At 48.8% G+C, this 13,921-nt stretch overlaps 1 protein-coding gene across 2 annotated transcripts in view; it reads left to right on the top strand.

The window, feature by feature from the left end:
• Positions 1 to 13,921, top strand: part of HID1 (HID1 domain containing) — a 43,034-nt gene that overhangs the window by 25,270 nt on the left and 3,843 nt on the right. The window contains exons 7-16 of one of the 2 annotated variants that reach the window (XM_026654521.2): positions 1,062 to 1,284; positions 2,024 to 2,080; positions 2,189 to 2,329; positions 3,252 to 3,342; positions 3,905 to 4,056; positions 5,423 to 5,501; positions 6,265 to 6,429; positions 8,330 to 8,557; positions 9,769 to 9,902; positions 13,734 to 13,814. In XM_026654521.2, the coding sequence (XP_026510306.1) occupies positions 1,062 to 1,284; positions 2,024 to 2,080; positions 2,189 to 2,329; positions 3,252 to 3,342; positions 3,905 to 4,056; positions 5,423 to 5,501; positions 6,265 to 6,429; positions 8,330 to 8,557; positions 9,769 to 9,902; positions 13,734 to 13,814 (1,351 nt within the window). Of the gene's footprint in view, positions 1 to 1,061; positions 1,285 to 2,023; positions 2,081 to 2,188; positions 2,330 to 3,251; positions 3,343 to 3,904; positions 4,057 to 5,422; positions 5,502 to 6,264; positions 6,430 to 8,329; positions 8,558 to 9,768; positions 9,936 to 13,733; positions 13,815 to 13,921 lie in introns of both variants that reach the window. The other variant, XM_026654520.2, reaches the window with a different exon arrangement.

The raw sequence follows: 13,921 nt of genomic DNA, 5'->3' as shown, positions 1-13,921 counted from the left end.
CGCAAAATGACAGTTGGCTGTTTCTTTGATGCTACGTTTCACAGGCCGAAGGAGTCCAGCTTCATCCCTCTGTCTAGAGTGCTTCAAGAGTTTCTTATGTTTTGTGTGTGTATTGCTTTAATTGGAGAAGGGTGCTGCATTGACAGCCCTGGAGGCTGAAGTCCTTTACTTGGTTACAGAACAGGCAACCCCCCTCCTCCCCTCCCCCACAGACAGGACCACCACAAAAGTCCACTATCCAACACCACAGCTCTGACCTGGGAGGCCATTTAGGAATCAGACTGGAGATCAGTTTCCATGGCCCATTAAATCCTCAGCCTCTGCTGAAACTGACAACCCAGTTGTCAAACGGGGGGTGGAGGTGGGGGGTGATTTTTGTGATGTACACGCTTGTCTTTGGGAACTAGACTGAGACCTCCAAACTCATTCCACATAGGCCTCCAAACAGCCATCAGTAATACCTTTTTATTTGCTGTGGACTTGAGCTGGATTTGAACCAATAATCTGCTGTAGAGGTGAAAGGCTCAGTAAGTCATTGCCAGATCTCTGAGCCAGTTGTCCTGCATGGTAAGGACTTAAATAGAGAGCCTGCCCTGTCTTTCTTACCCACGCTCTGTCTGTGAGGCCCATATTCTGACTGCTGTGTATACACTGTTATAAGTGACTCCTCCCGCACCCCACACACCTGAATATGGCTGTGTAGATTCTCAAGCTAAGCTGGTGGTTGTGCTCCGCATAGAAAGCCTGCTTCCTTTTGGAAGGGCATTGATCAGGGTATTGTCTGTGCAGAGTAAGTACCTCAGGCCATGTCTACACTACAGCAGCTACAGCGGCGCTGCTGTAGCACTTCGGGTGAAGACACTCTCCCATCGGTTTAATAACTCCGGCCTCTGCGAGAGGCAGTAGCTGTGTTGGTGGGAGAAGCTCTCCTGCTGACATAGCGCTGTCCACACCTGCGCTTAGGTCAGTGTAACTTGCGTTGCTCAGGGGTGTGGATCATAAGTTATACTGGAGTCGTTTGTAGTGTAGACGTAGCCTAAGTCTCTGGAGTTCTCTTGCAGGCATGCATTGCCGCTCTTCACCTCGCTCTTGAATATCGTCTGTGCCTACGACCCAGTGGGTTACGGGATCCCCTACAACCACCTGCTCTTCTCCGACTACCGGGAGCCCCTCGTGGAGGAGGCGGCCCAGGTGCTGATCGTCACTTTGGACTACGACACCTCCACCAGCTCAAGCCCCACAGTGGATGGCACCACTACCGGCACCGCCATGGATGATGTGGATGTAAGTTACACCAGGTTCCTCTCTCGCCCTTGCCCCCCCATCTTTAGTGTCTTTGCAGCAGATCTTTTTTCTAGGTCTTTCTGATGCTGCCTCTTCTCTACCAAGGGCTTCTCTAGACCCATGCTTGTGTCTCGTCCCAGCTAGGACACTCTTTCTCATATCCTACAGTGCAGGTGTGTGGATGGGTAATGCTGGTGAGTGATGCCAGCAGCCTCAAGTCCCTGAAGGCTGCAGTCCTCTCTTTATATACAGTACAGGTCTCCCCATGCTGACCTGAAGAGGCCCTCTTTAAGGCTACAGAGAAGTCCAGTCCCTCCCCATGACCCCGTTTGGCCTTTCTGCTCCTCTCTTGGGCCAATTGAGGTGGGGTTTATGCTGTGGACACTTATCTACTAGGGCCCAGTCTGACACAGTCCAACCTATTTCCCATAGGCCACTGAACAGCCATCAGGTGGGAATGACTTTGGTCACAGTGACTTGTAGGTGAAAGTCCCTTACCCCGTTCCCAATACCATGAGCCATCCGGTCTCCAGGCATTTTGAAATGGAAGTATTTGAGTCACTCACTGAGACGCTGACAATTGGAGAGCTGATGCAAGTGTCACTAGCCCACGGCCCCAGTTGGTGGTGGTGGTTTGGCTGGTGGTGATGGTGAGCATCCCCTTGCTGTGTGCTTTCACTTGGCTTCCCGAGGAAATTCTGTTACTAATACGGGGTTCTTAAATTTTCTTTTAATGCAGCCTCCAGGGCCAGACAACCTGTTTGTGAATTATTTGTCTAGGATACACAGAGAGGAGGTAAGGAGCTCGTTCATTAAGACCCTTCCTGATTGATTTCCTGTATATTAGGCTAATCCAGGCCACCACACATTGGTGTTTCTTTACCCTCTTGGTTGTGTGTCCCAGGACTTCCAGTTCATCCTCAAAGGAGTGGCACGTCTGCTTTCGAACCCACTGGTCCAGACCTACCTGCCAAACTCAGCCAAGAAGATCCAATTCCATCAGGAGCTCCTTGTTCTCTTCTGGAAACTCTGCGACTTTAATAAGGTGCAGATAAATTAGCATTGTGTGGGGAGGGAGACAGACATCATGAGTCAGTGCTGGAATCAGGAGGTGGGGATAGAAATGGGAGAGGGGCTTGGTGACCTCGGAATACAGAGGGTTTCTAGGGAGCCCCGAGCTTGTGCCCAAAGATGGGTCTTTTTACTAATGAAATTTCAAGCGTTGAGGGGTGAGCGTGTGATGTAGGTGGTTGGTTGAGCTGGCCCCTGCTGAGAGATTAGGGGTGATCACGTGACATAGGAGCTCTGGCTGTGCTGACACCTGGAAAGTGGCTAGGGGTGATTACATGAAGCATGACCTCCGGTTGCATTGGCCCCTGCCCAGCAGTTAGTGGTGACTACATAAACCATGGAGCTCTAGCTGCATTGGTCCCTGATGAGCAGGAAGATGTGAACATGTGACTTGTTGTGCCAGTCCCTCTGAGGGGTTAAGGGTAATCTTATGACAGCTGGGCTCTGACTCCTCTGACCAAGGACTAGGGTGAAACCCAGAGCAGTGCGTGAAAAAATTCTAACAAGATTTTAAAAGTAAAAGGATTAAATCCCCATGAGACGGAAGGGCTGGATTGCTCCCACAGAAGCAGGACACATGCAGGCCTGGATGGCTCGACCCAGCAAAGAGGCTGCCCTGTTCCTTTCCTTTCTCATTAACTGGTGGCTGGGATCAGCGACTAAAGAGTCACATTTTAAAAAGCAGCCACTCATTTAGATGCCTCAGATTTTAGGTGCTCATCTTGAGACACACAGAGCCTCCCAGTGGGACCTACAGATCCTCAGTCCCTCTGAAAATCAGGCCCTAGATAACTCAAACTAACAGCCACTTCTGGATACCAGAACCTCCTACAGCACAGTTTCTGGAGAAAACAGAACCTGTCTGAGATCACCTTACCTCCTTCCCTCTCTTTCAGAAATTCCTCTTCTTCGTGCTGAAGAGCAGCGATGTGCTTGACATCCTGGTTCCGATCCTCTACTTTCTCAACGATGCCAGAGCAGATCAATGTAAGTTCTATATCGGCTGTTCCAACGCCTTGGGCTGCAGATTCAAGTCTGGAAGGGTATCCCTGATCCTCTGGAGCGAGAGAGACAGACAGTGGGTCCCACTTCTGCTCTCACCCCCCTAGTAAATCAGGAGTTTCTCCACTAAAATTACTATGGTTAAACTGGTGTAAGTGAAAGGAGGATGAGGGCAGGTGTCTGCAATTCAGAGACTTTAGGCCTCACGCAAGAATTTCGTGGAGGAAAAAATGCGAATCCTTCGCTATCCTGGGGTCGACCTCAGAAATGTTCTGGACCCCAGGCTGGTGGAAGCAGGAGAGATTTGTTACCTTCCTCTTCCAGCTCCATTCCTGGAGGCAGCAGGAGTTTCTGACAATAGGTTGTTTCCTTGCCCTCCTGTGCTGCTGCAGGAGATGGAGATAGGGTCTTCCCATGCAGAGCCCCTGTATGGGCAGTTCTGTTACGTTGTGGTTTCTCCTTTGGTCTCGCTCTGTTTCTTTTCTCTTCTCCCTGCCCTTTCTTCTCCATTGGCCAGCTGGCTTCAGCATTGTGCTTCTTTCTGCAGCTCGAGTGGGATTGATGCACATCGGCGTCTTCATTCTATTGCTGCTCAGTGGGGAACGTAACTTTGGTGTCCGCCTGAACAAGCCGTACTCTGTGCGAGTGCCCATGGACATCCCCGTCTTCACAGGGACGCACGCGGATCTTCTCATCATAGTGAGTATGGCTCTGGCTGGCACTGCCTGCCTCTGCTAGCTCCTGCTTCATCCAGCCACACTTCATCAATCCCCTTCCTGCTTTTACCCTCCGAATGCTGGTACACCCTAGGCTGCCAGCCAGTGAGGAGCCAGAAAGACCTGGATGCCTGTCACTGAAGTGTCTGAGCATTAGTGGGATCCTTGCATCCCACTAAGTAAGCAGATAAGTCTTGCAAGGAGCATGAGAGGAGAGGTTTTGCTAGAGGATGGTTATTCCAAAGGGCAGGGTACTGATGTGGAGGTGGACAGGCATCCCAAAGAAGTGATGGGGTGGGGTGGGGTTAGCACCACTGGGGCAGAACTGGTCCTTAGGAAAGGGAAGGATGGTCTTGTGTTTTAAAACAAATGACCTGGAACAAGTCATTTCATGTCTCTGTGCCTCAGTTTCCCCAGCTGTAAACATGGGGACAATAATACTTACCCCCACCTCATAGGACTATTGTGCGGTTAAATTCACTCATTGATGTGTCTGAGGTGCTGAACACCATAGAAATGCCTGTGAACAAAGCCCGTGTACTCTGGAAGCTGGGGCTGAAATCGGCTGCAAAGCCCCATGGTTTCTGTTGTGCTCTAGTACAGCAGAGCGGAGTTTCTGCAGCCGCTTCAGGTAGACTTAAAAAATGGAGGCCTGTACTGAATGAAATATGAACATGAATAACCCAATCAGTAAAGTGTCCCCCTTGCTATTTATTTTATATTCAATTAAATTTATTTTATACTGCATCTAAATTTTCAGTGGGCTGCAGACTCTTGTGTTGACAATGCATTACTGTAATGGAGTCAGGTTGGGGGCAAGATGAAGTTTCTCTCAGCTGGTTAGGGGGCAGTTGAGGCTTTTGGCCCCTAGGGAGGCATGGGAGTCAGTTTGAGATTGTGGGATAAGCACATTAAGTGGATGTTTCTGCTAAAATTGGCAGTGAAATTGTTAGCTCATATTGGTGTTTAAATGCCATCACTAGGTTTCAGGGTTAACACCTTATTGAGATTACTAGGACAGGTCACACCTCTCTTATTTCAGGTTGTCTGCAGACTTCAGGAAGATGGCACCGCGTCAGCTTGCGCTCAGTTTCTGTTTTTAATGTGCCCTTAACCGTAAGGGTTGGAAAGGAGTCTGTATAAATGAAAGCTTAGACTCTTGGAGCACAAGTTTACAGCAAGGGCTGCATTCCATGCCTGTGTAATTGCAGAGTACACGGGCCCAGCCTAGGAATGAATGTGGTCAGGAAGCTATTAGCATGGGGGTGGGACTGGTATTTGTGGGGATAGTTGTTTCAACAGTGCGGCTGTGCTGGCTCTCCCATTGCTCAAGTCCTTCCTTGCTGTAGGTCTTTCACAAGATCATAACCAGCGGGCACCAGCGACTGCAGCCCCTCTTCGACTGCCTGCTCACCATCATCGTGAATGGTAAGCAGCTCGACTCAGAGTAAAACAGCCTCCGGAGGGAGGGATCTGGGTTTTCCTGGTAATTTGAGTGTAGGAACCTAACTTGCCTAGGTTTGGTAGCATTTGCTGTTCCAGTTTAACTTGTAGCCAGCATAGAAGGTGGCAGCAGTGGTCAGGGCAGGAAGGTGCTGCAGGGGGATTAGCCTGTGCAGCTTTTGGGGTAAAGCCGTTCTGGAAATTCACCACTTCACTGGAGAGGGACCTGTGGAAATGGGGCTGGGTGGAAGGAATGCTGGCTGGAGTTGGATGGCTGTTGAATTAGACCCCCTCCCCCTGGGAGCTTTCCCTGCGGAGGAGGGTGGGAACAAGGCGCCAGAGGGGTAACCTGAACAAGGGCAAAAAGAGCTAAATAAAGTGTTTGGGACAGGACTGAAGAGGTGTAATACTAACTCGTCTTCAGCAGGTGGCGCCAGTGGTTTTCCAATGCAGGTACTGTATCTGGGTCTGAATTATAGCCAATGATGTCTCTTCTATAGGATGATTTTTAAAAAAAACCTATACAGAGAATCTCTCTCTCTCTCTCGTCAATTCTGTAGGTTTTTAGAGTGATTTCTGTAGGACCCTGTTGGGTTCATCCCTTTTATATCCCATGAGACTTGTCAATAAGGAGTATGTGGGCAGATCAGTGAGGGCTTACAGCAGGACTTTCTTACCAATTAACCTGCTCTCGCTGATCAGCCTTCTCTCTCCGCTCTGCCCATTCCTCCCTCTTCCCTTCCCGTAGTGTCTCCCTACCTGAAATCTCTTTCCATGGTCGCTGCCAACAAGCTGCTGCACCTTCTGGAGGCCTTTTCCACCACCTGGTTCCTCTTCTCCACGGTCCAGAACCACCATCTCATCTTCTTCCTGCTGGAGGTTTTCAATAACATCATCCAGTACCAGTTTGATGGTAAGTGGCTAAAGGTGAGCCAGCCGTGACTTCATTCTGCTGTCTCAGCCCAAGGAGCCTGGGGAGGAATTTCAGAGAAACTGTTGCTCTGAGATACAAACGGTTCACTCTCCTTTGCCCAAGAAAGATGGTGCAGAAACCAGCTAGCAGCGGGCTTGTCTCGATTAGAGAAGTTTGCACTGATGTAGCTACTCTGGTGCTAAGCCCTAATGTAGACATGCCACATTGGTGCAAAATGGGGCTTTGCTAGTTACCAGTACAAAGAAAACCCCTGTACAGACAGGGCCTGAGATGGATGATAGGGTGAGGCAGGATACCTCCCTTGAAGTGTAAGACACAAATGATGGGTACAGTGAGTGTGTGTGAGGGGGGGGTGGGAATACCCACAAACATGGCTTAGTGATGGAATCAAACTGCTTAAATTGTTCAGCTTTGTAGGGGAGGGAGGAAAACAGCCTCCCGCGTTTTTGTTGCGTTTTTAAATGTGCCTCCTCGCTCTGCAGCTCCGGGTGTGTGAAATGTTCCTCAGTTAGAGGAGAAACTCCTCATTGCTTGGAGGAGGTTGAATATTTACTGAACGAGTTCCAGCCCCGTCCACTGTTCTGACTTGTGCAGAAATGGAATGAGATCTGACAGCCTCCTAGGGGCTCCTGGCTCTCCTGTTCGGAGTTAGTGCAGTGATTTCAAAAATAAAAAAGAACTGGAAAAGGGAGCGCCATTTTTCTACAAGTGACTGTTTTAACTGATGGAGTTGTGCCCTTTTATAGTGCGTTGTGGTGGGTAAAAACAGTCCAGGATGGGGGTATATGTGTGTGAGTTTTTTTTTTTTTTTAATTATTTTATTTTCCCCTTAGGAATATCAGGCATCTTGACTCTGGTCTTCCCCGTGGTGTTCTGGTTTATTTATTTAGTTTTTTTTGGAGGTCACAGGTTGTGAGCTCTTAATCAAAGAGGAAGGGATGTGGGGTCATTAACAAAGACATCCTTTCTCCGAAATGTTAACTAGGCACTTGAATTAAATTTGTGTTAGCAGAAAACAGTTTCAAACAGTCTGACCAAAAATCCCTTCTGCTCTCAGTTATTGAAATGTCACTTTCTTGACTCTTGTGATGTCCTCATTTCACTAGTTCTCCAGTCGTCACAGTGAAGGTAAAGATTGTGTCACGGGTCATGGACAGGTTGCGGGCAATAAACAAAAATTCACTGAAACCCATGACCTGTCTGTGACTTTTACTAAAAATAATAGAGGGGATTCTGAGGGGGGATGACTGAAGCCCGAGCCCTGTGGGGGGAAGAGAGCCTGAGCCCTGTTGCAGTGGTGTAGGTCCAGCACCCACTGCCACAGCGGCTGACGGCTCTGAGGTCCCTGCTGAAGCCCCAGCAGCTGACAGCTCCAGGGTCCCCACTGCAGCCCCAGTGGTTGATGGCTCCAGAGTCCCCACCACCCGCGATGGCTCAGAGCTCCGGATGCCCGCGACTCTGCCCACGGCGGCTGGGAGCTCCAGGTGCCCCTCACCAGCTGACAGCTCCGCCCCCACCACCCTGGGGCTGAAGCTGAAAATGTCACAGCGGTCTCTGGAAGTTACGGAATCCATGATCTCCATGACATAACCTTCATCCAGCCTAGACAGGATCATCCTGTCATGTCATTCATGACATCCAGCCTAGACAGGATCTGAATTTCTCAGATCTTTATATGTCACAAAGGACACAAGTCCAGTTTTCCTCTTGTGCAGGTTGCCTTTATTGGTGGAGGTGAGGCTTTCTGAACTGCCAGGTGCCCTGCTAATGCACGTTGGGTTACTGTGTTCCCTTTGGGATGCCCAGATTCCTGGTGGTAGATCATGTTAGAGATCTTGGAACCTTTTCTCTCTGCTCATTTTGTTGCTGTGATTCCCAGGGAACTCCAACTTGGTCTACGCCATCATCCGCAAGCGGAACGTGTTTCACCAGCTGGCCAACTTGCCCACGGATGCTCAGTCCATCCAGAAAGCTCTGCAGCGCAAGAAGAAGACTCCAGAGCCCATTTCTCGCACCAACTCCCAAGATGGGCTCTCCATGGAAGGGTCCCGCCCTGCTGCTCCTGCTGAGCCAGGGACACTGAAGACTAGTCTGGTGGCAACTCCAGGTCAGCCTTGGCTCACTTTTACAGTGGGGGGTTGGTGAGGAGGGCCTAGAGGCCTTCTCTTTAAGATGTGGCCAGGACTCAGCCTTCTCCTGGGTTTTGGAAAAGTCTAAGGGCTTGTCTATGGGAGCAAGTTGCACCAGTGTAACTATATCGGTTTAAAAATGATTAAAATCTGCTCAATGTGCAGTTGCAGTCAAAAAAGCTAGGAGAATGTTGGGAATCATCAAGAAAGGGATAGATAATAAGACAGAAAATATTGTATTGCCTTTATATAAATTAATGGTACGCCCCCATCTTAAATACGGCAATCAAATGTGGTCTCCCCATCTCCGAAAAGATATATTGGAATTGGAAAAGGTTCAGAAAAGGGAAACAAAAATGATTAGGGGTATGGAACAGCTTCCATATGAGGAGAGATTAATAAGACTGGGACTTTCAGCTAGGAAAAGAGAGGACTAAGGGGGGATATGATAGAGGTCTATAAAATCATGGCTGGTGTGGAGGAAGTAAATAAGGAAGTGTTATTGAAATTAATAGGCAGCAGATTTAAAATAAACAAAAGGAAGTATTTCTTCACACAATGCACAGTCAACCTGTGGAACTCCTTGCCAGAGGATGTTGTGAAGGCCAAGACTATAACAGGGTTCAATAAAGCACTAGATAAATTCATGGAGGATAGGTCTGTCAATGGCTATTAGCCAGGATGGGCAGGGATGGTGTCCCTAGCCTTTGTTTGCCAGAAGCTGTTCTGTTCATTCCCTCTTGGGCACCGGGCATTGGCCACTGTTGGAAGACAGGATATTGGGCTAGATGTACCTTTGGTCTGACCCAGTATGGTCGTACTTATGTTCTAATGGGGCAGAAAGCTGTGGGCACTCCTTTCTCAGGATAAGAGTGGCTTGATGCAGTTTAGCCTAATTCACTTAGGAACAGGTTTAACTAAACTGAAATAAGCCACTCTTAGGCTGAATGGAGGCTCCACACAGCCTTGGGCCCCAGTTTATTGGTTTGGATTCATGCCTGATGTTATACCAGTGACTCTTGCTCCTGTAGACACAGTCACTCCTTTACCTATATGGGGTGAGGGTTATGGCAAAGGGAGAGCATTTCAGATGGAAACAGAAGTGCAGGGAATTTGTTTTTGTAGGACCTAAAGGATAGGCCAATTCAGAGCTCTTGCTTAGACTTTCTAACTCTCCCTCTGAATTCAGGCATTGACAAGCTGACAGAGAAATCGCAGGTATCGGAAGACGGGACCATGCGCTCCTTAGAGCCAGAGTCTTCACAGTCTCCTTCGGAGGGTAGCCCGGCTGCGGTCATTAGTGACACAGAGTCCTGGAGCGGGGTAAGGCCCTGTGCTCCTCTCCTGCATGGAAAGGTCTGTAAAACAGCACCGAATGGGTGAAAGTCTATGAACCCCGAAGGAGAGGCCCTGACAGGACGGCCTTCGTCCAAGGGGTAAAGTGTATGGTCCTAAGGCAGATTGCAAAGCTATAGAATTTAAAACCCCCCGTAGCCCAAGGACACTGTGGCATAGAAGCTGCCAGCCTTGCTTTCTCTCCCTACAGGGCTTGACTGAGACTTTCATCTAACGCAGCAGCAGTTCCACTGTTTGTGCTAAGGAGACACTTCACGCTCTGTGAATCACCGTAGTTAGTGCTGGACTCCCAGGCCTTTGTCACAGTGTCGGCCTGCTACTTTCCCATCAAGAACCACCAAGCTGCACTATTCCAGTTCCAGCAGAACCAGGCTGCTCTTTTATTGCATGCCATTAATTCTTCAGCCAGCCCTTTCCGTGCAATACTGCAAACCCGGAGGCTCTTTCTCAGGGCACACCTCGTGTGCCGTCATATGGGCCCTCTCCCTGATAGGGAAGGCATGTTTATAGACATGGCTCTGCGTAAGCACTCATTCCCAGAGCGGGAAATTCTTCTAAGTTTTGTTATAATCTTTCATTTTAGTTTTCAGGAATTTCTTGCTATTTCATTTTAGCCTGGCGTCCTGTCCCCTGGGGGTGTGAGGCGCTATGGGGGGCGAGGTGAAGAGCAAACCACCCCACACTCATGCTGTAGTGGCAGTTCCTGTCCTGCAGGGCTGGGGCTGGCTCCCCGCTCTCGGTGGTGTGATCTGGCAGTGCCACGTCGCCATGCCTGGAGCAGGGAGCCGGGCCCAGCCCCACGGACAGGAGCTACAGGAGCCGCCGCAGTGGAGTTTTTGTTTTATGTCATTTGAATAGTTTTTCATTTTATTTTGTGTCTTGCATTTGAGAAAAACATAGTGCTCCTATTCATTATCCACCATGGTGTTTTGCTTCCCTATAGACATTGCATCTCCGGCAACTGGAGGGCAAGACTATCCCTTGTGCAATATGTGACCTTTCCCCAGCTTCTCTTCTGGGTTCCCTGAGCCTTGTTTGGAATGGCTGGTCAATCGCACCTATATACATTCACCCAGTGTAGAACAGAAGTGGGCAGGGGGCAGTGGTTTGGTTTGGTATGTATGTGTTGGAACCTGCCTAGGGCGAACCTGGTTAAAGTAAAATTAGTATTTGTATTAGTACCTAAGAGCCCTAGTCACGGACTAGTAGCCCTGGATTGTCTCAGCATTGTAATGTGCAGGCTGCTCTTTCAAACACAGGCAACCTCTGCTTAGAGTGAAGCTGTCAAGGCTGATCTCAGCTCTCATTTAAAACAAATCCAGTTTCTTCCCTTTTCCCTTGAGAAATGTAAACTGCTTTCTCGGTCTGAAAGTTTGTCACAGATTTCCCTTAAAGATCACAGGTTATTCATGGCCCTTGTCCCCTCATCCCCATGGCTGCTTGGGACGGAACTTTGAGATGTGTGAAACCTTCCAACATGGGCACCTTGATGGTTGCATAAAACCCAATCCAATGACCATCATGGGGAGCTCTGCCTAGGCTGCTGCTTATTTGCACTTGGGCTGCCGCAAATTCCCTTTCCCTTGCCAGCTGGCTGCCTACCACTGAACAACTCATGCATCACAAGATTTAGCAGCTCAAAGGCACCGTTGCGGTCTAATGCACTGAGCAAGTGACCCATTCTCCTCTAATGACTCTCTCTGTGGCTTTAGTTATACACGGGCTTAGGGGGTCTGATCACATGTCTCAAAAGGCAGGACTGGGGCCATGGAGCCCAATCTTGCAGATAGTTACTCGCATGTGTAGGTATGTGCATGAGTCCATGGGGACTACTTGCATACCTAAGTGTTGGTAGGACTGAGGCCAAACAGTAGACTTGATGAGATGAGCAGCAAAACCTAGGGAGTGGTGGGGTGAGGAAGGGTCGGGGTTATAATAGTACAGTCACATGGTACTTCAGTTTAGGCACATGCCTGTCTCCATGGATCCACATTGATCTAGTTGGTTCAGACCATCTAAACAAAGTGAGCAGGGAACACTTGCGTAAATCATGTCCCTTTTCTAAACTGGCTATTTCCACACTCTTCCCCCCACTCCCAAGACCCTTAGCCCAGTAGTGTGAAGTTCAATCTCCTGCCCACACTGAGTTAAAACACTCCATTGAGCTTACTGCAGTGATCTCCTCTTATCAGTGGGAACCATCTCGAAAGCGTCTTTGTTTAACATATTGCAGCATAATTCCATCCAACGTCCCCTAAACATGTCAGCAGCAAGTCAGCTGCTAGGCGATGGCGGGAAGTGGGGAAGGACTAAGAGAGAGAAAGAGGAAGGGGGCCAGGGCAGGTCTGCTAAAACAGGTATTTTTATGAATTTATTTTTAGAAGCTTGATTGAAACAGGATACTGAAGCTGAACCATAAGGATGTTATAACTGCAAACATTGCAAAACTGCCTTATCATTCAGATGTTGAATAGACCAGAATAAATAGAATTCCAGAGAATTGAGATTCCCCCAGCTTGTTTTCCTGATCCTCCTGATGCCCTCATCCTATAAGGTGTGGTGCTGGCTTTGGCCCCGAGTCACCAGGTTACTTAAGTAGGTACCTGTCTTTAAGCACATGAGTAGTTCCATCAGAGTCAGCAGGACAAATCTAGGCCTTCATCTGCCAGGGTTCTGTGGAATAAGCTCTGGGCATGGTCACACCTCTGTGGAGGATCAGTGACATTCCCTCTGCCCAGCAGCAGAAGTGAGCCATTCCTAAGTACCAGCACTTCTGTGATTCTGGTTGTGAAGATGACCTGCAGGAACCCACGTAGAGCTGGCTTACTGCCTCTGCGAGTATAGATGAGATAATGACCTTAGGAAGTGAGAACTGGTTTCATTAAACTCAGTGGGGAGTGTTGACGCTAAGCCCTAACAGTGACAATATAAAGGTGACTCGCAAAGGAAATTTGGGCTCCTTTTTACCCTATACAAAGAAGGCCTGAAATGATTTTATAAAGGGGGTATTTTTCCAGCTTTTTGAATGAGAGATATTCAGGTCTAGTCTTCTAGGAAAACATGGCAGACTCTTGAATGACCACAGAACTAGGAGGATTATGACAGCACTAGTCTCGAGGGTGTAAAACCAGAGTAGTTGAGAGGGGAAGAGGTTTATAATCAGACTATTTAAAACTCTTTGGTCAAGGCTCTCAAAAGTGACTAGTGATTTTTAGGCCTATGTTTTGGTTTCTCTCTGAAGACACCCTAAAGAGGCCTGGCTTGTTTTTCACAAAGTGCTGCTAACCCAGTCTCAGAAAATTGGGCCCTGTTAAGGTGTTTCAAGTTGGGCACCAAAAAATGGCAACACCCCCAAATCGCTAGTTGCTTTGGCTTCTCTTTTGTTTGTTTAATCCCTGTATGACTCAGACCTTCTTTCCGTATCGGAAAGAAGCAAAACACAGGCCCAAACTCACTTTCCCCTCCTCATATAGGTCCCCTTAACTATTCCACTGCTCCTGGGCTTAGTAGCAACATCAAGGTTTGTGTCCAGAGTTGTAACCTTGCCACTTCCTCGCGCAATTTCAGCCCTGGCTAATCTCTCCTTGGACCCAGGCCATTTCACCGTTAAAGGCTAGTGCATTAGACCGAACAGTGGGTAATGAAATGCTGGTGGTGGTAGCTTTTCCCCGAGGACCTGGCCGGGCTGCTTTGCATAGTGATTCTCCAGGGTGACCAGGAGGACGAGACGGTGTTCAGCAGAAAACAGATACTGCTAACTATTCCATGCTCATACTGACTCTGATTGTACATTAATAGGAGGCATTGCAGCCCAAACGGGATCGAAGGCGTCTGTCCAGTGCATCCTTGAGCGGGCAGTGGACGCCGACTTCTGACTGGGTGAGAGGAGCTGGGACAGGGGAAATGCCCGAGGAAGGGGATTGGGCTCGAACTCCTGTTTCTAAAGCCGGGATGTCCCAGCTGCTGCAGATGAATCTCTCTGCAGA

The sequence above is a fragment of the Terrapene carolina genome, unplaced genomic scaffold (genome assembly GCF_002925995.2).
Source record: "Terrapene carolina triunguis isolate 2854851 unplaced genomic scaffold, T_m_triunguis-2.0 Scaffold192, whole genome shotgun sequence".
Classification (NCBI taxonomy): domain Eukaryota; kingdom Metazoa; phylum Chordata; order Testudines; family Emydidae; genus Terrapene; species Terrapene triunguis.
This window is presented reverse-complemented; position numbering and strand designations above follow the sequence as displayed.